Here is an 18,472-nt window from a genome sequence, read left to right as displayed (position 1 = left end):
GGTGCCTCGGTCATAGGCGCAGCTACACCTACTGTCGAAATTACCAAAATTTCAAGTGCTTAATATTACGAAAATACGGAATACCAATTATATTTAATGACCTTACAGAAAAAAATGTTTCTAATTATTTAACAAATTTTCACAGAAAACTGTCCTCACGATTTTTTTTATTTGGCACTGTTTTCATCAATCTAACAATTTGTTGTCCCGGTAAATACAAAGATACACAAGCAAGCGTTATTCTCTGAAGGATGTCCTTCGCTCTTGCAATATTGAATTCTATCAGTTAAAATTGAAATGCAAAACTTTTCACTTGGCAAAATTGAATCTGTTACTAAAATTGTATCCTATCCTACGCTACTGTTGCCTGACAATATCGGTCCGTCCTCTCGTCGCTTTTTGATTCTCCCTGTTCCCCTACTCCTGTACCACCCCTAGACCGGGGATAGGGCTGACTTTTATTACCCTGTTTGATGTTATGAATGCGTTCAACGCAACTACAACGACCCCTTATCTATGCTGCAAGTGGTTATACTTTTTATGCTGTGTATCACTGGTACGATTAGCGACAGAAACAAACCAACAATTTCATTTTCATTTTACGACTCCCTAAAATATACCAGGAGCAACCCTTATCAATAGGAGGTAAATAAAGCGAAAGAAAAACAATATTATTTCATGCGTGTTACGTACAAATTTATCTATAAATAAGAACACGCCAGTCTGTTTGACATAATACAATTTTCCGGGTATTCCCACCCCTCCGTATCAGGGGTGGAATGCGAATCTATCATTATTGAAATGCATTTTATGAGCATATCAGTGATGAGCAGATTTATGATATATGATGCTGGGGAAGAATAGTGCAGGTGCTGATGCAGGTGCGGTTTCACGGACTAATGCAAGTGTGTCTAATCATAGTAAAAATATTTATTCGTTGCTCACATTGACTCTCAGGACCATTGTTCTGCATCCCTCGCAGAAAATGATAAATTGTCAAAGCCGTGCCTAAAGAGGACAAACTGTGTCACGTGTTGGTCCACCACTTTCATTTATCATACGTAAATCGCACGAGGCCAAAGTAATGAAAAGAATTTCGTAAATTGTTCCAAATTAAAAATAATATCAAAATATACGTCCCATTATGCACAGTGAAATACATAAATATATTTTTATTCGGATTACACTGATTGAGTCTGAAACTTATTTTTTCGTAATTATCAAGCTGGCATCTGAAAACTGCAATAAAGTTTATCGCAACGGGTGTTCGGGATGCAAATCCTGTTGACGTAAAGGCAGCAATGTAATTAACTGAAATCATTAACAATGTCCTAGTCTTAATTTCATTCATAAAAAACAGGCCAAAATAGTCCCGGTCTAATTTCCTTTTCGTATATTTAACGAAGATCCCTTCAGAACATGTGCCTAGCCAAGGGTGGCTGTCGAGCCATTCTCAACCCTTGGAACCCTTAGTTACCTTTTAATTATCGCGACACTAGATAATCCAGTCGTTTCTACAGGGTGTAAAATTGCTAATAAAATTTTCGAAAATCCTTCAAGTCTCCTTCTTGAATTTTCTTTATTTCAACACTCGCAACGGTTTCACTGCGAAAATCGGAAATTCATGAAAATTCTTCGCAACTGAATTCTCTTCCAGCATCCATAGTCATGCAGAAACATATGGCTTCACATATGTAAGCATATAGGTAAACATATGTAAACCCACGGCTGGTACGAATTTCAAGGGAGTCCTCGTTTGATATAAAGCATACAGAATGTTGCTCGCATATTTCGGACCAAGGAATGCCAAACTAGTTTCCTTTGATCATAGCCGCAAATCTACGTCTATTACGTATATCGTTGTTCCAAGTATATTTAATTTTTGAGAAATCATATTTTTCGACGATTCAAAAGTCGTATCCTATGATTTCAAAAATATCACCGACAGCAATGCTATACATTTAAATCTTCGTGATAACAATTTCAATCCATTGTTCAATGATTTAATTGAATTCCCTTGGGAATATCTCCGTCTTTCTTCAGATCAGAGTAATTCCAGCAAAGATTCAAGTATCTCGTAATTAGCGGGACGGATTAAATGGCGGCCACAATTACAAGATACACGTATTAATTTCTACGCACGGAGATGCATACCTATATCTATGTATACTCTCAATATATATATATATATATATATATACCACGTTATATACACAATGCTGAAGTTTTAATATCTGCGAACGATAAACAAAGTGGCATGTAAACGAAGTGGACAGAAATGAGGGGTAATAAAATTTTGATTTCTTCCATACCGAGTATTGTTCCACCCATTTACGAAAGATAAAAAAAATACAAAAATTTTGTCCAATAAACGGAAACGAATTTTTCGTCAATTACGAATAAAAATTCTACCAGATTTATTTGCTCGGAGCAAATTAAAAACGCACGTACATGAAAAGCCTATAGTTTCAATTGATTATAATAGGAAAATGAATTTCTCACAAATCAGATCAGCTTCGTTTCACCGAATCACGTACGATTCCTCATTGGACGAAGCTGGTAGGTAAATTTCGGTTAAAAAATATAAATTTTTTTTTCACGTGTCATATAGAGTCAGGGAACACGTGACGTCCCTGAAGAATCCTACTGGTTTTTAGGTTTAACTGTAAGCAGAGAAGGACGAAACTTGGGACAAGAGCGTTAAAGGAACAGAGAGAAGCAGAGAGCCACTTGCTACAGTGAGGGCGATAAGGGAGGCTACAGGGGTTAGTACAGGGTGCAGGATGTAAGGGAAGAGAGGATGAGACCCCACAAAGGCAGTGGGGCTCTTTTGATTCGCAAGCTAATTGGAATGCCGCGGATGCCAACGGCGATGAGCTAGGGGTTGGTGCACGAGCTGCAGAGCCAGGGGGTGCTGGCGGAGGCTTCGGGGTTACCCGGGGCGGAGCTTATTTCTCCTAGGGGTGTAGCTCGCGATATGAAAGCTTATTTTATACTGTGACTTTTAAGCCACGTGTTTACGGGCCCGGACGACCTCAGAAAGATTTCGTAGCTATGCAAGAAGCCTTGACGATTGTGCATACTCCAGTTCCGCGATGCTGGGACATTAATGGACCCGATAACGAGGGTAATGATGGTTCGATAAGTAATTAGCTAATACACGTGGAATTCCGTGTAATTACAACGTCAGGATAACGACGTGACAGTCACGCCAGACCCACTGGTGACTCTTACGAAATATCTAGTTGAAAATTATTTGATGTTACGATCATTACAAGAAAAATTGTAGCATTTGATTTTTACGTAAAATTGAAAAAAAAAAAATTCGTTATCCCGATTATTAAAGTCTGACTCGGGAGAGATTTTTTCATAGGGTCTTTGACGTGGCTCCGACTAATTTATCACCCTTGACAAAAGGGATGGAATGACGAGGAAGTAGCCATTTTGCAAAAACGACTTGTATATACGTATATACATGCATATGCAATGCTATAGATGCACTGTATATAGGTATATTATTTATTATGTCATGATAATTTGAAAATTCTCAATCGTATTCACTGATATATTGTTGCTGTTAACAATTATTATTATTGCACTTTATTTCGTTCGGGCTCCGATAGAATAAAGATGTTAAGTTTAATTGTACAAAGCTAAGTGACGCGGTGGCTGGACTGTGGGAGTTATAAGAGAGAAGGAGAGAACGAGCGAGCGAAGGGGAGAAAGGGAGAGAGATCTCGTGATATTAATATTTAAACAAAAGCTTTGTGGTGGGAGAGCTTTTGCCTTTGTAGACCGGCAGCCATACTGCGGATCCATGTAAAAAGCTCTGACTCCCTCCTGCTCCCATTTGCTGCCCTCTTTTGCAGCCTCGTACCAACCCCTGACATCCCTCTTTCCATTCTCGTCCTTCTCCGAACCACCCTCCTCTTTTACTCCTGCACTTCCCGAGTCCACCTACCTATCCGAACCTCGAATCGGGGGTGATAGAGGAGACCATCTCGTTATACGGAAAAATCAATCTTTTGCAACGAGAGCTTGCGAAAAAATCCGAACTCTCAGTGTGCCTCAGGGTTTTATTAGGGTTGGTTTCCATCGATAATTCCTTCGTTACGGAACGTCCCGATAAAAATGTTAATTTTTTTTTTCTACAAAAAATTAAATTATTTTTTTTGACATAAGTGGTTATGGGATTTTTTAGATTTTATTTTTGGTTATCAAATGAGTAAATCATCAGTCCAATGTACAGACTCGAGAGTTTATTCTTTGCGATAACTATGCGTATGTATATTATGTATAAGTATACTGTTATCACGTATATACAATGAATTTTCACATAACATTCCCACGAATGTTTCACTGCTTGTCGAGCTTTTCTTTTCTTTTGATTGGCAACATGGTTACAGGTCTGGATGAATAATATAGAAACAGAAGAAGAAAGAATTCAATTCATAAATATAAGGGTGCGGTAGCGCATTTTTGGCTTCTTCCTTATGTACACGATGATAATTTTGAAGTTATCATTTTTTTCTTGATATTATTTTTAACGGATACAACACGTGCTCACGTTATGATACTTGCGTGACTTTAAGACTTATATAAAAATATATATTACACGTTATGGGATCGCGATCGACGTTAATCAAGATCGCTTTTTTTTTTTTCAAAGTTTTTCATTCCTTCACGAAACTTCTTCTCGATCGTTGGATTAATTTTTGCCGATTTCTCCTCGATGAGATTTTATCGTCTTGGCAGACGAGCGTTTAATCTTCAGTGATTGTAATGAGTACTCGAAGGATCGCGAGCCGTCTGAAGGGAGTGTCTAGTTCTTTCCCGAAGAACCGTACCGTGATCTCTGGAATGCCTCGATGATCCAGGTGTGTACGTAAATGAATTTTGATCCAGGTTTTGTTCGTCGTCGATCTGCGCCGCGTAATCGGGCGATCTAATATTTCTCGATCTTCGTGGTTTCATTGAATACAATGGTAATGGGGATCGCGATGCCTCATAAGATAATCCGAAATCCGTCATATCGTGTCTCGTCGCACAACGGCCGCAGATATTCAATTCCCTTGCTTCGCCGTCGTCTCCTGAAATTTTCATATGATTTTGATAAAATTGAATTTTCATTCAAAAATTCATAAATTTATCGACATATTAAAAATACGTACCAACTGGCCCCTTGACTGTGAAGCCTCTGCTGTCTTGCAAGCGGCAGTCGGTTTTCCTTCCAGAAGGCATCTTGGATGCAGCGGGATTAGCCGATTCGCCACAAACGTAGCATTTCTTTGGGTGGGAATTCAACAGTTCAGCTTCCCTGAAAGATTCCAGGTCTGCTCTTGTTGTATGAGATCTACGATTTTGCTGAGGTTGCGGTGAGGTCGGTTTTATCACTTTGTATCGATCGGTATGTTCCCTCGGTTGTGCACGGGATTGTATTGTTTGTTGTAGTAGCGATGGCCGTCTCGAAGATTTACGCGGTGATAAGGGTGGCGTCGGTGGCGTCGGTGGCGTCGTGACCTCTTCTTCCGACGCCAAGTCCGCAACGTCTCCGTATGACGTCTCGTGCATGTTCGTATGACGACAGCTTCACATCGTCAAAGAATTATGTATAAATATACAAAGACAAAAATATGTTTATTGTTATCGTACCGTGGCTGCATTTGTTTTTGTTGCAATTTGTGAATACGTTGTTGCTGAAGTCTTCGAGCCTCCTGTTGGGCTCGGTGTTGTAATTCCGCGTGAACTCTGCATCGCATCCGGCGGTGCATTTGAGGTAAGGTGTCTGACTCTTCATCGACCTCATCGTCAGCTTCTTGTTCCTCGTAATCCTTTTCAGTGTATACGTAATTATCTTCGCGATCATCATCTCCTGAAATAGTAAAATAATATTTTTTATCTAGATCCATGTTTTTGACTTTTATTATTAAATTTTCTTTTATCCAATTTTCTACCTTGTTCGACCACGTCATCTTCGGGATTTTCATCAGCTGATACTTCTATATCGTCATCCTCGTACTTTAAATCGTCACCGTCATCCAGATCGGTCTTATAACGATTTCTTCTAGCAATCGCTATGTTGTTTGCCAGGAGTTTGTTTCTTGTGCTCTTTATACCCGTTTCTTCACGGTACGCTTGATCGGAGACTTGCTGGGCATATTTTGGCGGCAAAGTGCTTGTTTGAATTCTTTTGAATTGCTTATATGGTTTGTAGGAATTTGTTGTGGAGTAACTCGCTATGGGATCCACTAAGTTGTAATCGTATTTCCTGGATAAGAAATTGAGAAAGATTTTTTTTGTCGTTTATAAATAAAAGAAAATTTTTTGCGGTAATCTTTTTGACAAAATATTCACCTTTCGCCGTGAGGGTGAGACGTTATATGGGGATTTCTTTGGGCGTATTTCCAGTATGCGTCGGCGGCACCTCCACCATTCGTCGGAGATCTCGACGGCCATGATGGAAGATGCGAAGCCATGCATTTTGATTTTCGTAACTTATTCGCTTGTAAATTCTCAAGGTTGGTTTCTTCCATATTCTTTTATATGAATTATAACTTTTTGGGAATTTTTGCTGGAGGTATCTCTTCGTTCAAAAGTATCTTAGTGAAAAGCGCGACTTCTTCACAAGAATCGTACATTCATAATTTACGACACACAGATCGCTTTAATAGATTTTTTTGAAAAGTTTCAAAAATCATATCAATCGAAATTTTCACATTAATTGATTTTGGGCTTAATCAATTCTCATGAGTATCCAAATCTGTAGTAGCATGTAGAGTCGCAGAACTTGTGTAGTTCGGAAACGTCAAAGTTTTTGTTATTGTTAAAGTACCGTTTAGCTGCTTGCTGAGTACGGAAAGATCTTTTCCAAAATGCCTCGTATCCTTGATCAAATCTATATTTGAGGCTTGTATAAAAATGCTCGAGACACATTGGTCGTTCTTTTTGGTCCTTTCGAAAGAAATTCTTTCACGAGTATGAACGAACGATGTTCTGTTATTTTATATATTTTCTCAACACAAAGTGTTCTTCTATTTGAATTATGCTCCTTTTCGATTTTCTTCTCTCCCTCGTATAGATCAAAAGTTTTTTGCTTTTATTTTCAAAAAAATAAAAATAATACTTAATATCCACAAATAAAAAAAGACTGATACGGATACCAGGCCTGCTCGATTATATAGTCACCGTATACGATCAAAAAATAAATAATAAAAAGAATAAGAAAAATAGTTCTCAAAAAACCACAACCCGTTCAGAAAACAGCTAAGCAAAAAAATTGGCATTGAACGTCCAATAGTCCATAAGAGAAGTTGCAGAATTAATATAAAAGTTCATCCAACGAATGAGAGTTTCATATATTCGGGGTGAATTTCTCGGGTGGATTCAGGGTTGTTCACCACTCTCCAGTCTCGTCACAATCCTCGTGCTCCAGGGATGAGAGTGATCGCTGATGTATTTCGCGCAGCTGCTGACTCTGTTGCTCGTGATGATGTTTGCGCCACTTTATTCGCCGATTTTGAAACCAGACCTTAACCTGAGCCTCAGTGAGTCTCAGGGCGTGGGCCAGGTACTGTCTCTCAGGCCCAACCATGTATTGCTGCCTTGCAAACTCACCCTCAAGTTTCTCGAGTTGCTCTGCCGTGAATATCGTTCGAACCCTTTTTGATTTTCCACCACCGTTACTTCTATTATCACCTCCTCCTCCGCCACCTCCTGGACCAGCCGAACTTGTACTCGAGGAACCGTTCTTTGCTGAATTTTCGAAACCTGCAATTATATTGTCATATTCAGGAATTCAAGGTGTCCTCCCTACAATAGTTTTGACTACCGCCAAATCATTATCAATATACTTGGAGTTTTGACACAAGAAGTTAGGAGGAAGAATTTAATATTTTTTTTTTTTTTTTTTTTTAATATTTATTATGGGTTTTGTAGCTACTTCAAAGAAAATTGTACGTAAACCTTAAGTGATCAGCAAGGTTCGAAATGTTTTGTGGAAAACGCGATACTTCTGATTGTTCCTGATGTGCGTAGTAAAACTGAAATTTATTGAAATTCCACCTTTCAATACAGAGGCTATAAAGACAGCGAAATGACAACTCCGTAGATTCTCATTTGTTCGGAAAATTATTTATTTCGAGTCGATCGAATTGTTTTAATACCATCGATGCAATTTTTATTCATTTCTTTTTTTTTTTATCTAATTTTCCTATAATAAATTTTCGACTTTGGCATAAACGTAAATACTGTACCTTGATGTTTGCGAAATTGTTGTTGCTGACCTCGCTGATGTTTCTCACGCGGATTATTTTTGTGTCCAAGAATATAGTCAATAGTAAAGGATTTGGGTTGTTGCTGTTGTTGCTGCTGCTGCGAGTGTTGCATGTGCGTGATAGAGTGTGGAAGTTGCGTAGCCAAATTCTGTGGAGATCTTTCAGTCTTGGATAAATGTGATCTTCTCATGCCCTCCAGAGTGATGGTCTCGAGATCAGGACTTCTTGGTTGCATTTGAAAATTCCGGAAGTAGTTCGATTCCAGCATGGAAGGAGCATCGAGCAATGCATTTGGAGGAATTCGGTCCAGGGCAATATTTCCAATATGAGAATCTCGCATTCGATCTAAATACATATTGAACTCGTTTATTCGATCTATAGATAAATTATTCTTCAGCATCCCAAAACCTTTGATCTCTCTATCTGTCGTGATTCCTGGACCCTTGCTCCTGTCCAGGGACGTCTGAAGGGATTTTTGACGACCGTCTCGCGTGAAATTGAACAGGATACCAGCTGCAGTGGAATCCTTTGCCTTGCAGAGAGATTCCAAAAATGAGTCAGCATCGCTCGATCGGTCCATAGGATAATTTGCTGGATCCTTTGATTTTGTTATAGGTAACGTAAAGTCCTTGGATTTCTCTAACGATACAGAATGATCTCTATTTCTCTCCCCAGAGAATCCATCAAACACCATACTTCGCTGTCTGCAAGCATCAAGCGGAAAATGAAAATCCTTCGATTCGATAATTGGCTCGTCTTTGATTTTCTCCAGAGATAAATTCAGTTCCTTAATTCTGTTATAATCCTGGAAACCATTCACCTTAAATTCCGAATGACTGTTTTCACTCCTATCTGACAGATCTTCCATGATTACGTGACCCGTCGGATCATTCGTTTGCATCTTACCGTAAAATTTTGTTTGGAAAATTTCTCCAAAAATTTCTAGACACCAATTTTTTAAAAATCTATTGGCACTTTGAATTTCACTGTCAACACACTGACAATCGCGATATACTTTCCGCGCAAAAATACACTGAGCCAAAAATTATCTCAAAAATTAACAAAAATCCACATACCCAAAAGCACAAATTCTCAGAAGAGTCCTTTCCACTAATAGCACTCACTGTTAGTCACATCTTTCTAAAAGAGTTTCAAGAAACTTCAAACCGACCCAGAAATCGTCCCTTTTTTAAGTAGAGCTTTAAGCACGCATTTTTAACCACTCGAAAATATATTTATTCGATAATCCAAAATGTGGTCCAATCAATGAAAAATCTTTTTACAACCTCAAATTCCGTGGCGGTCCATCCAAAAAGCACAAGAGCACCGGTAAGAACGTTTAAAATCGTAGATGCAAGCTCAGTCAGCATCAGCACAGAGGATCAAGAAAATACCGAGTGCTTTCGAGAGCTTTTGCGAATAATGATGTCAGCGCAGATCACTGGTAACACTAGTCGGGACTAAGGATATCCGGCTAATGATCCCGTACGTGACGGGGTATTTACCCCCAGCATCCCCCAATCAGTCGGCCGCGTTCACCTCTGCAACCCCCAAATGGACCGCATAATCCAGCGGTCAATATTTTTCCGTCGATGGGAACGGAGCAGCACGTTCATTGGCCAACATAGAGGGTGAACCACGCCCCTTGGATTCTCATGGGGCTTATTTGCGGGGAGTCTCTTACCTTTTTGCCCCACGCTATGCAACCCATTAATAAGCTTTCGTAGAGCGCAGTATAGCTGAGCTCACCCGGCTCCTCGGCAATGATGTCATCTGCGTCTAAGACGCTCTGGTAATTAGGTGCCGACTAATGATGATGAGGTTATTTAATCCTGGCCTCTGCTTTTTTTACAACCCCTGTTTTCCTCATGACCTAATCGCGTCTTGGTAACCGTCAACCAATCTGATTGCGTTAACACGATATGTTTATCCGGAAAATTTACTATATACGTCTGATCAAAATTGGCTGATAAAAATAATTAAACAGGTTCGAAGAATTACAAAATATTTTAATTACGTAACACGTGCAATTCTTAGCTTAGAAATTTTTTATTACAAAACTTGACCTTTCCGTACTGATTTATTGTCATCGATAAGGTATCGATTGATTTAATTAGTTTCGAGCCAATGATGCACCCTGCGATCTATTTCAATTTGTTTCACTATAAATTGTTTAATTATTTTTTTCTCTGGCAAAAGTTTATCCCCCCCCCATCACCCCTCCTTCCTCACCCCGAATCTCTCATTAGCCGTTGATGGGCTCGTAGGAATTTCAGTACCCCGGAAAAACTCTAAGGAGCTTATGGCCAATGTCAAGAGCTTAATTATTTCCGCACAGCTTTGGTTAACCCGTTACAAAAGCATCTCTGACGTAAAAACTTTAAGGCATCGCTAAATCTTTAATAAAATCGGTAGACGCGTTATTCATATCGTTCATTAATTTTCAACCACTAAACTATCCCACGTGTTCCAACTATAACAGATAAATTAGCGGAGGTAATAACCCGTTAAACTATCAAAGTACGAAGACCATTATGAACTTCATATTAAGCTATAAATTCCAAATATAGTGAAAAGTTGTAGAATAATCCCTAAAATCGATAGTGTCGGTGAAAATGTAGTTTCCCTATAAATAACGTAAAATTATACAATGCAAAATGATTTTCGACCGACAGTAAATTTGTTTAATTTAAATATATTTTTTGTTATGCAATAATATCGTTGCCTCGGGGTTTGATGAAGTTAAGTAAAAAAATAATATTGGTCGAATATCAATTTTAGGTGTTGGAATCGAGCGAGAAATTACTAAAGGGGGATCAGAGGGAGAATACGGAATTCGGAGTTATTACAGTCACACTGTATAAAGTCGAGTAATTATTAGCTTTCGAGTAAGAAGCTCAGAGTTGGGTAGATCCATGTCTGGGGATGCTGATGGGGACGAAAGCGCGAAGAGATCAGCAACGCCAAGACGATCCGGGGGAATGGTGTAACGGGGGGGACAAATGTTTAAATTAAATAGGGGACTGGGAGGACGAAAGAATTTCTATTGAAGCTCAATACCAAACCTCCCTTCCCTTGTCCCCGTAACAGGGGTACAAATGACTTGCGAGTCACCCTTATTACAGAGTTGGATTTATCACCGAAATTTCGGCAAGTATTTTACTCGAATAATTGCTACGCTTTATAAGAGACCCCTTACGACTGATATATATAAGACGAATATGGCAGCGGCCTTTTATTCGTCTTACGGAATTTCGTATAAGGGATGTTTCTCTTACGACGTCAATATAATTAATTTTGAGAACCTTTCACGAATTTTTATTATTTTTATTAGTAATTCCGTTTCTGATTAAGAATCTTTGACCAAAATTAAAAAAAAAAAACAATCCAATCTGACTCGTTATCAGTATGCATATTCCATATGTGCTTCAATTTAATCGAAAATCAATAATTTTCAATGCACTTGATGCAGGCAATACCGATCCCGGATATTTGAGCTCGAAGTCCAATATAAAAAAAGGGTACAAGGTAGTACGAATTTTTTTCAAAATTAATTCAATCGAATTGAACTCTGTCTGTGCATCGGCATGTATGGAGATAAGTATTTGCATATGTAAAATACGTATTCCACATATGCGAAGATCTGATGCCGAACTTATATACTTGCTGTTTAGTTAGGCTGGTACGTGGGTTGTATATGTATTTCCATCTACAGCTTCATCTTCTAGCTTGAAGTTTTTCTACCCCCTTTTCCTCTGTCCCAGCCCCATATCCCATCCTGCATTCTGCTGCCTTATCCCTGGATTTCATTCCATATGCGATATTAAACCGGGGGCAATTAGCCGTGGATTCGCGTGGGTTTACGGCGATTGGTGGTGCGAAGAGGGAAACGAGTGTTGGTGGGGTTGTCTTTGATATGATTGGTTGTCTTCAGCTTTATCCAGGACACGGCCACACCCCTGTACATCTCAATCCACCCCCGTAGTCCGTGAGCTTCGTATTTGTTGTTCCCTTGTGTTGTACTATCTGGTATCATTTCACGTTTTAGGGGTGGATCGTCAAGATCTTTTTCAACTTGTTTAAAATTCGTTATAAGCTGACCCATGGAGGAATATTGAATTGGTATTATAGGAATTTAAATATTTTATTTATGTCTTTGCTTTGCTATACTATATACCTATTACTAAGGATGATTGCATTCGTGATAATTATATTTATACATATTTCTGCTCGTTCTTACAATATAATAGTAAAATTATTTTCATTTATTAGAATACTTTGCCTGACTTTTATAGTGCAATTAACTACATAAAATATATGCCACGTTTATTCTTAAAGAAATTGCAAGTTGCACAATATTAACTAAATATTTTTACCGACACTTGGGAAAACTATTTGCGCTACTTGCTCCCTCTGACCTTTCTTTCTAGAAGTAGTTCAAAGGTCGCAGCACCGTCGATAAAGTGGATAAATCGATATCAAAGCGTATCATACCTGAATGATAAAGAAGTGAATTAATATTTCCTCTCGTTCCATACAGATGGATCTTGCATCAGTTAATTTATTATACAATATACAGAAAAATTGACAAAAAAGTGCCTATTAAATAATAGATTAATTATTTAATTCAATTAATTGTTCAAAACGGATCAATCATCCAAGAAGTATTACTGACAGTAAAAAAGCAGTCGTAGCCCACGATGATTTTAAGCGTGTAAAAGCATTTGAGACAATTAAATTAATTAAGCATCCCACGTGCATCGCACTGTTACAAAAGTTCAACTAGAGTTCAATTAATTTCTCAGTAAGTTAACTCGTAAACGTCCGCACTAGATGCAAATACTAACTTAATTTGCCAATCGCTCCTGTTTCCGTGAAAGATGTCTGTATTTATTCCGTTTTAGAACCGATAACATTCATATACCGCCACAGACTTATCGCTCCTGACAGGAGTGTTATTTTTAGTAAACCAAAGAGGAATCCCCAAGATATTCGATTCGTAAACCACAAGTTTTTATCTCACCACAATGACGTAATCGCACAAAAACGTAAAAACCAAACCAAAATTTTATTAATTCATCATTATTATTAACACGGTTCGATTTTCGTATGAAAAATATGTTCGACCAATTTGAAAAACAAAATATAATTTTCAATTTACTCAATAAGTACAATAACACGTCGACAATCTAGACTCGATCCATGATATAACAAAAAAAAAATGATTTTTTTAGATGATTACAGGTACATTCCTAAATTCATCGTCAGTACTATGAATATCATTGAGCCCCTGTTCAACTTCGTACAATAGAGCGAGACACATCCACGCTCACAGTACTTGCAGTGAATTTCGAAACACCTTAACTATGATCCAAGAATCGTAAAATTGGACCCAAAAATATTGTCATCACTGACTGTAATATCGTATAGAATTTAGACTTCCTGGTGTATGACGTTTATATTCCAAGCACGTGGCTTTTGGTAAACAAACAATGCAAGAGGAAAGATCCTTATTAACAGTTCTCTTGTGCATTTTCCGTCAAGCATTGTTCGATTTCATGTACAAGAGAAACGTGCTACGCTACTACGGTATTCATTGCGCAATCGTAATCATGGTTTGCATCAGGAATATTACTTTCGGGTTAATTGCTACGATTACACCTTATCAAAATATTCGTGACAATTGTTTCGCTTTAATAAAATACTAATCAAATAAGTAAAAATAAATGATTCGGTGAACTGTTCTGATTGGAGTCTTCCGCTTGAAATTCAGTTTCCCGTAGTGTTTTTTCCTCATGATGAAATTGATTTAACCTAACCTGACAAAGGATACTAAGATTTCCCAGTATTCCATTGATTCCAAATAGGCTTTCATTTCAGTCTGGAACAAAAACGTCTGTATATAAACTGTAGCACGTGATATATATTAAATTATACGTCGTACCTCCGGCTATATTCATCATTCATATATGTCATTGTTACATACTGCAATTATTTTGCGAAACTGCCGATCGTTCTTACCACAAAGATTATAGATGGAACATACCTGCGCACTGTGGTCATCAAAAATGCGTCTGAGAATCCGGCATTATTTCTTTGTTCAAACGAACGTACGAAGAGGGATAAAAAAAGTAAGGTATTTTCTAGTAAAATTTATAGCAAGAAAAAAACAAGTAAATTAATAGATTTATTTTTTATAGTGATTAAGATAAAAAATTATTTAATTAATAACGTTTCTATTCGGAATTATCCGCTTTTTTCTTTACTGACTTTCAACTAGTTTCATGCTCAGTCAACTGTTACCATGTTTCTGTACAGAGAATGCATCTTGGGTTTCGTAATCTGATTCCTGCATTATTTCTTTATCGAGTCTTGAAAAACGATACTGTGGTAAAAGGATTAGTGGTTAAAAGTTGGGATGATAACAGGGAAAATAAAAGTACAGGGACTCCCACCAGTCTGTTAACAGACCGGTACGTTATTCTTGGCGAACCCCATTTAGCTTTAGTCTTCAGTATCCCTTCGAACCAACGGGACGCGTATCCTCTTCTACGTAGTATATAACAATGATAATAGTTTACCGATCTTATAAAATAATTAATATTGCACAGTTTCATTGGATGATAATAAATAAAGCAAATGAATAAGAAAAATGCATAATCTAAAATTATATTTAAAAAAATGTTGGCTATGGTAGTAAAGCCAGTAACGGATAACAGTGAAATCAAAGTGAACAAAGAAAGTTCGAAAAAAAAGAAAAATCAGGACAAAAATACATTATCGGTTATTAATCGCGATTATTCGATAATGACTGATACCACTGTCCGATCGGATTTACAGGACAGGAATTTGCGAAATAAAATTTTGAACCGTTCTAGAAACTCGGGTGGATCCTCGTCCTCGAATTCCTGGAGTTCGTATCTGGTAATACATCCCGAGGAAGTGCCGGCGATTTGGTATAATGAAAATTGGGAAAAAATCGAAAGGAATCATATAACTGATAGTGTACAATTAAATAGTGCATCGATTACGTACTGCGGCCCAAAGCGCGGTTTTAATTGGTATTTCAAAATAAAACACGGAATTCTCAAAAACATCAAAAACAAAGTTTATCCAGCAATCGTTACGGGGTAAGTAAAAGACATTGATTATCATTGTTTACAATATAAAAATTATTACTCAATAAGATTTTTCAACTCTGTTTATTGTCATAGATAAAAATTTATTTTAATCATTATTACTTTTTCATTGCACGTACGATTATCATAGGCAGTGACATTATTACAGGTTGTATTCGTTAAGCGTACACTGACAGCATGGTGTTATCGATAGCATAATGTCGCCAATTATTGATGGCATAATTAATTCGATGATAAAATAATATATCAAATTTTACGAATGTTCATATCGTTATCATGAATCAATTTAAAAATTAATCGATCGATAACTCAATTGAAGGTTTATCGGTACGGAGTTTAAAGACCCCAGGAAATACAAATGGAAAACGAAACACAGGACAGGTTGTCAGGGAAACGCGCAAGTGAGTCACTCCTCGTGTGAACCACGCGCGTTTGTAGCAATTGTATATACGTTCATGAAAATCAACGTAGGGTGTCTAATCGCATGCGTGGTTGTTACACGCATGTGCGTAATGGACTTCCTGTGTGCATCGAACCTGAACGTTACACCGACTCCACCTCCATCAATTCACTCAGCTGTGTATGTAATTACGAAATTCTTTTTTTTTAGTGAATTTCCCGTCGATTTCTCAAGAGTTCAAAGCTACCTTTATGTTCAGTTATTTTATTAAGTATCTTTTTATCGGTAATTATTTCGGGCTAAAATTAGATCTTTGATTTACTATACATAGGTGTAATGTCCGAATTTGAATTTCTTTTAAACGTTACGTGAATTAGAGGTACATTGGCTTAAGAAATAAATACCAGGAATATTATGTTGTACATAATAATATCATAGTCAAAAATGTCTATATTCTATAATTTTAATTATCAATAAAAAAGCCATTTTCAACGATAGTACATTATCGCTGTAATTCTGTTTCTTTTATATATACATCTTTCTCATATTCATGTACATCTCAATAAACACGTGCGTGTACATGACATATGTCGTGTACGTGAAAATAGTAAACAAAAATTTACAAATTGAAATTTTTATTGGAAATTAATTTCATTTTGAAATAATATTTTGCATGATATAATAAATGTTATAATTGTTTTAATTGCTAATTAATTGAAATTCTCTAAAAGGTATTTCCTGTATTTGCTGTGTTTATAAAAAATTTTTATTTTTTTCTGCTTACACGTCATATTTCTATTGAATATGGTGAAACGATTACATATTTTTGTAGGGATAATTATGTCGTTACGCAAGAGTTGTGGAAACTGTACGTTTCCTCTCAGTTAGTCGGCGGCTCTTCGGATCGCAACACCTGTTTTGATAATCTTGCAAAACCAAAACTTTTGTATAGTGCCATAATAGAAATTTGAAAAATTATTTCGTGAGATTCGTTCTTCTATCTACTTATGATAATTAGGACTCCTCGTATAATTAATGCTGGGGACACCGTTATCAATGTTCATTCGGCAACTATAATAATAACTGTGACTGATAAAATAGTGATAAGTGAAGGAAACTATCTATTGGCAACGCTTCCGTGATTTTTTAAAGCTTTTCTTTATACATATATTTGTAAATCACAAATGTCATCCAAAAAAGATAGTGAAGAGCGAAATAAGTAGATAAGATAATTGGGAGGAAGAAGTAAGATAATTATTGGAAGTTACAAAAGCTTCATACATTAATGGTAACACAGTTGGCTTCTTACTTTCAAAGAGTTAGGTGCGCGAATTAATTTAAAAAAAATTACTGTGCAGTGAAAAAATTTAAAAATCTTTTAATATTTTTTAAATTTGTTTCTTTCTTGACGCGAAATTTTGAAAAGTGTTTTAGTGTACTGATACAACAATGTCGTGGGCATTTTGGAAACGCAATCAAAATTTGAAATCTAAAGTGACTATTGATGTTACCAGTGAAATCACTGAGGACGCTTCTGTAAAACTTCCAGTTTCACTATCATGTAGTCCCCAGTGAGTATATTTTGTTATTTAACAATGGACCAAATATTATAAAATATTGTTAATTTTGTTTACTCCTATTATATTGTATTTCATAAGAAATCATATTTTCTCACATTAACGAATTTTACAATTTAAAAAATTTGTTCACGACACTTAATCTTGTGTGTTCAAATTTGCCTGTCCTAAGTTATTATATATTACATCGAAGTTACGTCATACGAGACACGTAGGTAGAATCACTGTACAAACGTTTTTCAAGTAAATTTCTGATAATTCTATTTTTAACCATAAAATGGTAGTACAATTTTTTTTTGTACTGCGTATGGAAAAATTTGATATTTTTAAGTGGCCTCATCTTGCTCGTGCAAACTTTTTCTAGTTCCTTGTAACAAAATCAATAGAATGAATTCGTCTGCATAAATTGTCATAGTGCCCATTATGAAAAATACTTTTTGTCTAGTATTTCTTTAACAGGAGTTCCTGTTCATTCATATGTCAATGAAACGAACGAATTCAATGATTGACGCTTTCATCATTTTTTTTTCTTCTTCACGAGAATCTTTATTTCACTCTATAGATTTGTTTATTCGACTATGTTGTGGACTCCTTGTAATTTCTATTGAGAAGCACAGTCTCTCCTCAGAGCAAGTTACTATATGAGAACCCTCAATGAGATTACAATGAATAATGTTATGTTTATGTGACTATTTTGTTTTTTATATAAAAGTTGATTAGGTTGAAAATCACGAAGATTTTATCACTTTGTCTTACGTAACTTTAGAAATGTCATGTTGATTGATGATTTTGCAGATACATTGCAGTACCGCATTCACTTTTTATATCTAAATTCTTTCAATTTTTGTGGGTGGAATTAATTATTCCTTCCCCGAAATTAGGTTAGGACCACTTTTAATTTGACTTTAGAGATGTATTTCCAGGATCTGTTTTAAAAAATTTTATTGGTTCATTAGACAGCTTGGTATTATGTTTCAAATTTCTTGGTACATGAGACTGACAAATGTGCTTGCTTAGACTGTTAACTGGGTATTTAGTATTTCACTCGAAATGAGACTCAAGTTGAAGAAACTCTACGAGGGG

At 36.7% G+C, this 18,472-nt stretch overlaps 4 protein-coding genes across 6 annotated transcripts in view; 1 reads left to right on the top strand and 3 right to left on the bottom strand.

Annotated features, from left to right (window-relative positions):
* Window positions 1-4,208: 4,208 nt before the first annotated feature.
* On the bottom strand, window positions 4,209-6,556 carry LOC107271912. Its single transcript, XM_015748486.2, has 5 exons — window positions 6,355-6,556; window positions 5,955-6,268; window positions 5,653-5,872; window positions 5,172-5,587; window positions 4,209-5,090 (listed from the first exon to the last, which is right to left on the bottom strand). The coding sequence occupies exons 1-5, from the start codon at window positions 6,531-6,533 to the stop codon at window positions 4,771-4,773; spliced, it is 1,449 nt and encodes a 482-aa protein (XP_015603972.1). The 5' UTR covers window positions 6,534-6,556; the 3' UTR covers window positions 4,209-4,770.
* Window positions 6,557-7,359: 803 nt separating this feature from the next.
* On the bottom strand, window positions 7,360-8,184 carry LOC107271906 (homeobox protein Hox-A4-like). Its single transcript, XM_025090236.1, has 2 exons — window positions 8,163-8,184; window positions 7,360-7,767 (listed from the first exon to the last, which is right to left on the bottom strand). Exons 1-2 carry the CDS (start codon window positions 8,182-8,184, stop codon window positions 7,394-7,396), a joined length of 396 nt encoding a protein of 131 aa, XP_024946004.1. The 3' UTR covers window positions 7,360-7,393.
* Window positions 8,185-8,226: 42 nt separating this feature from the next.
* LOC112495097 lies at window positions 8,227-9,402 on the bottom strand (the record flags this gene model as incomplete). Its single annotated transcript, XM_025089994.1, has 1 exon — window positions 8,227-9,402. A coding segment is annotated over exon 1 (948 nt), but the record flags the coding sequence as incomplete, so codon positions are not given.
* Window positions 9,403-14,807: 5,405 nt separating this feature from the next.
* The window catches only part of LOC107273083 (protein unc-13 homolog 4B), a 22,454-nt gene continuing 18,789 nt past the window's right edge, over window positions 14,808-18,472 (top strand). Inside the window, exon 1 of one of the 3 annotated variants that reach the window (XM_015750901.2) lies at window positions 14,808-15,403. In XM_015750901.2, coding sequence (XP_015606387.1) covers window positions 14,955-15,403 — 449 coding nt within the window. In that variant the 5' untranslated portion in view covers window positions 14,808-14,954. Of the gene's footprint in view, window positions 15,404-16,721; window positions 17,384-18,472 lie in introns of those variants that run through there. The other 2 variants (XM_015750910.2, XM_015750922.2) reach the window with 2 other exon arrangements.

Source organism: Cephus cinctus, unplaced genomic scaffold (genome assembly GCF_000341935.2).
Source record: "Cephus cinctus unplaced genomic scaffold, Ccin1 Ccin1_scaffold0087, whole genome shotgun sequence".
NCBI lineage: Eukaryota > Metazoa > Arthropoda > Insecta > Hymenoptera > Cephidae > Cephus > Cephus cinctus.
This window is presented reverse-complemented; position numbering and strand designations above follow the sequence as displayed.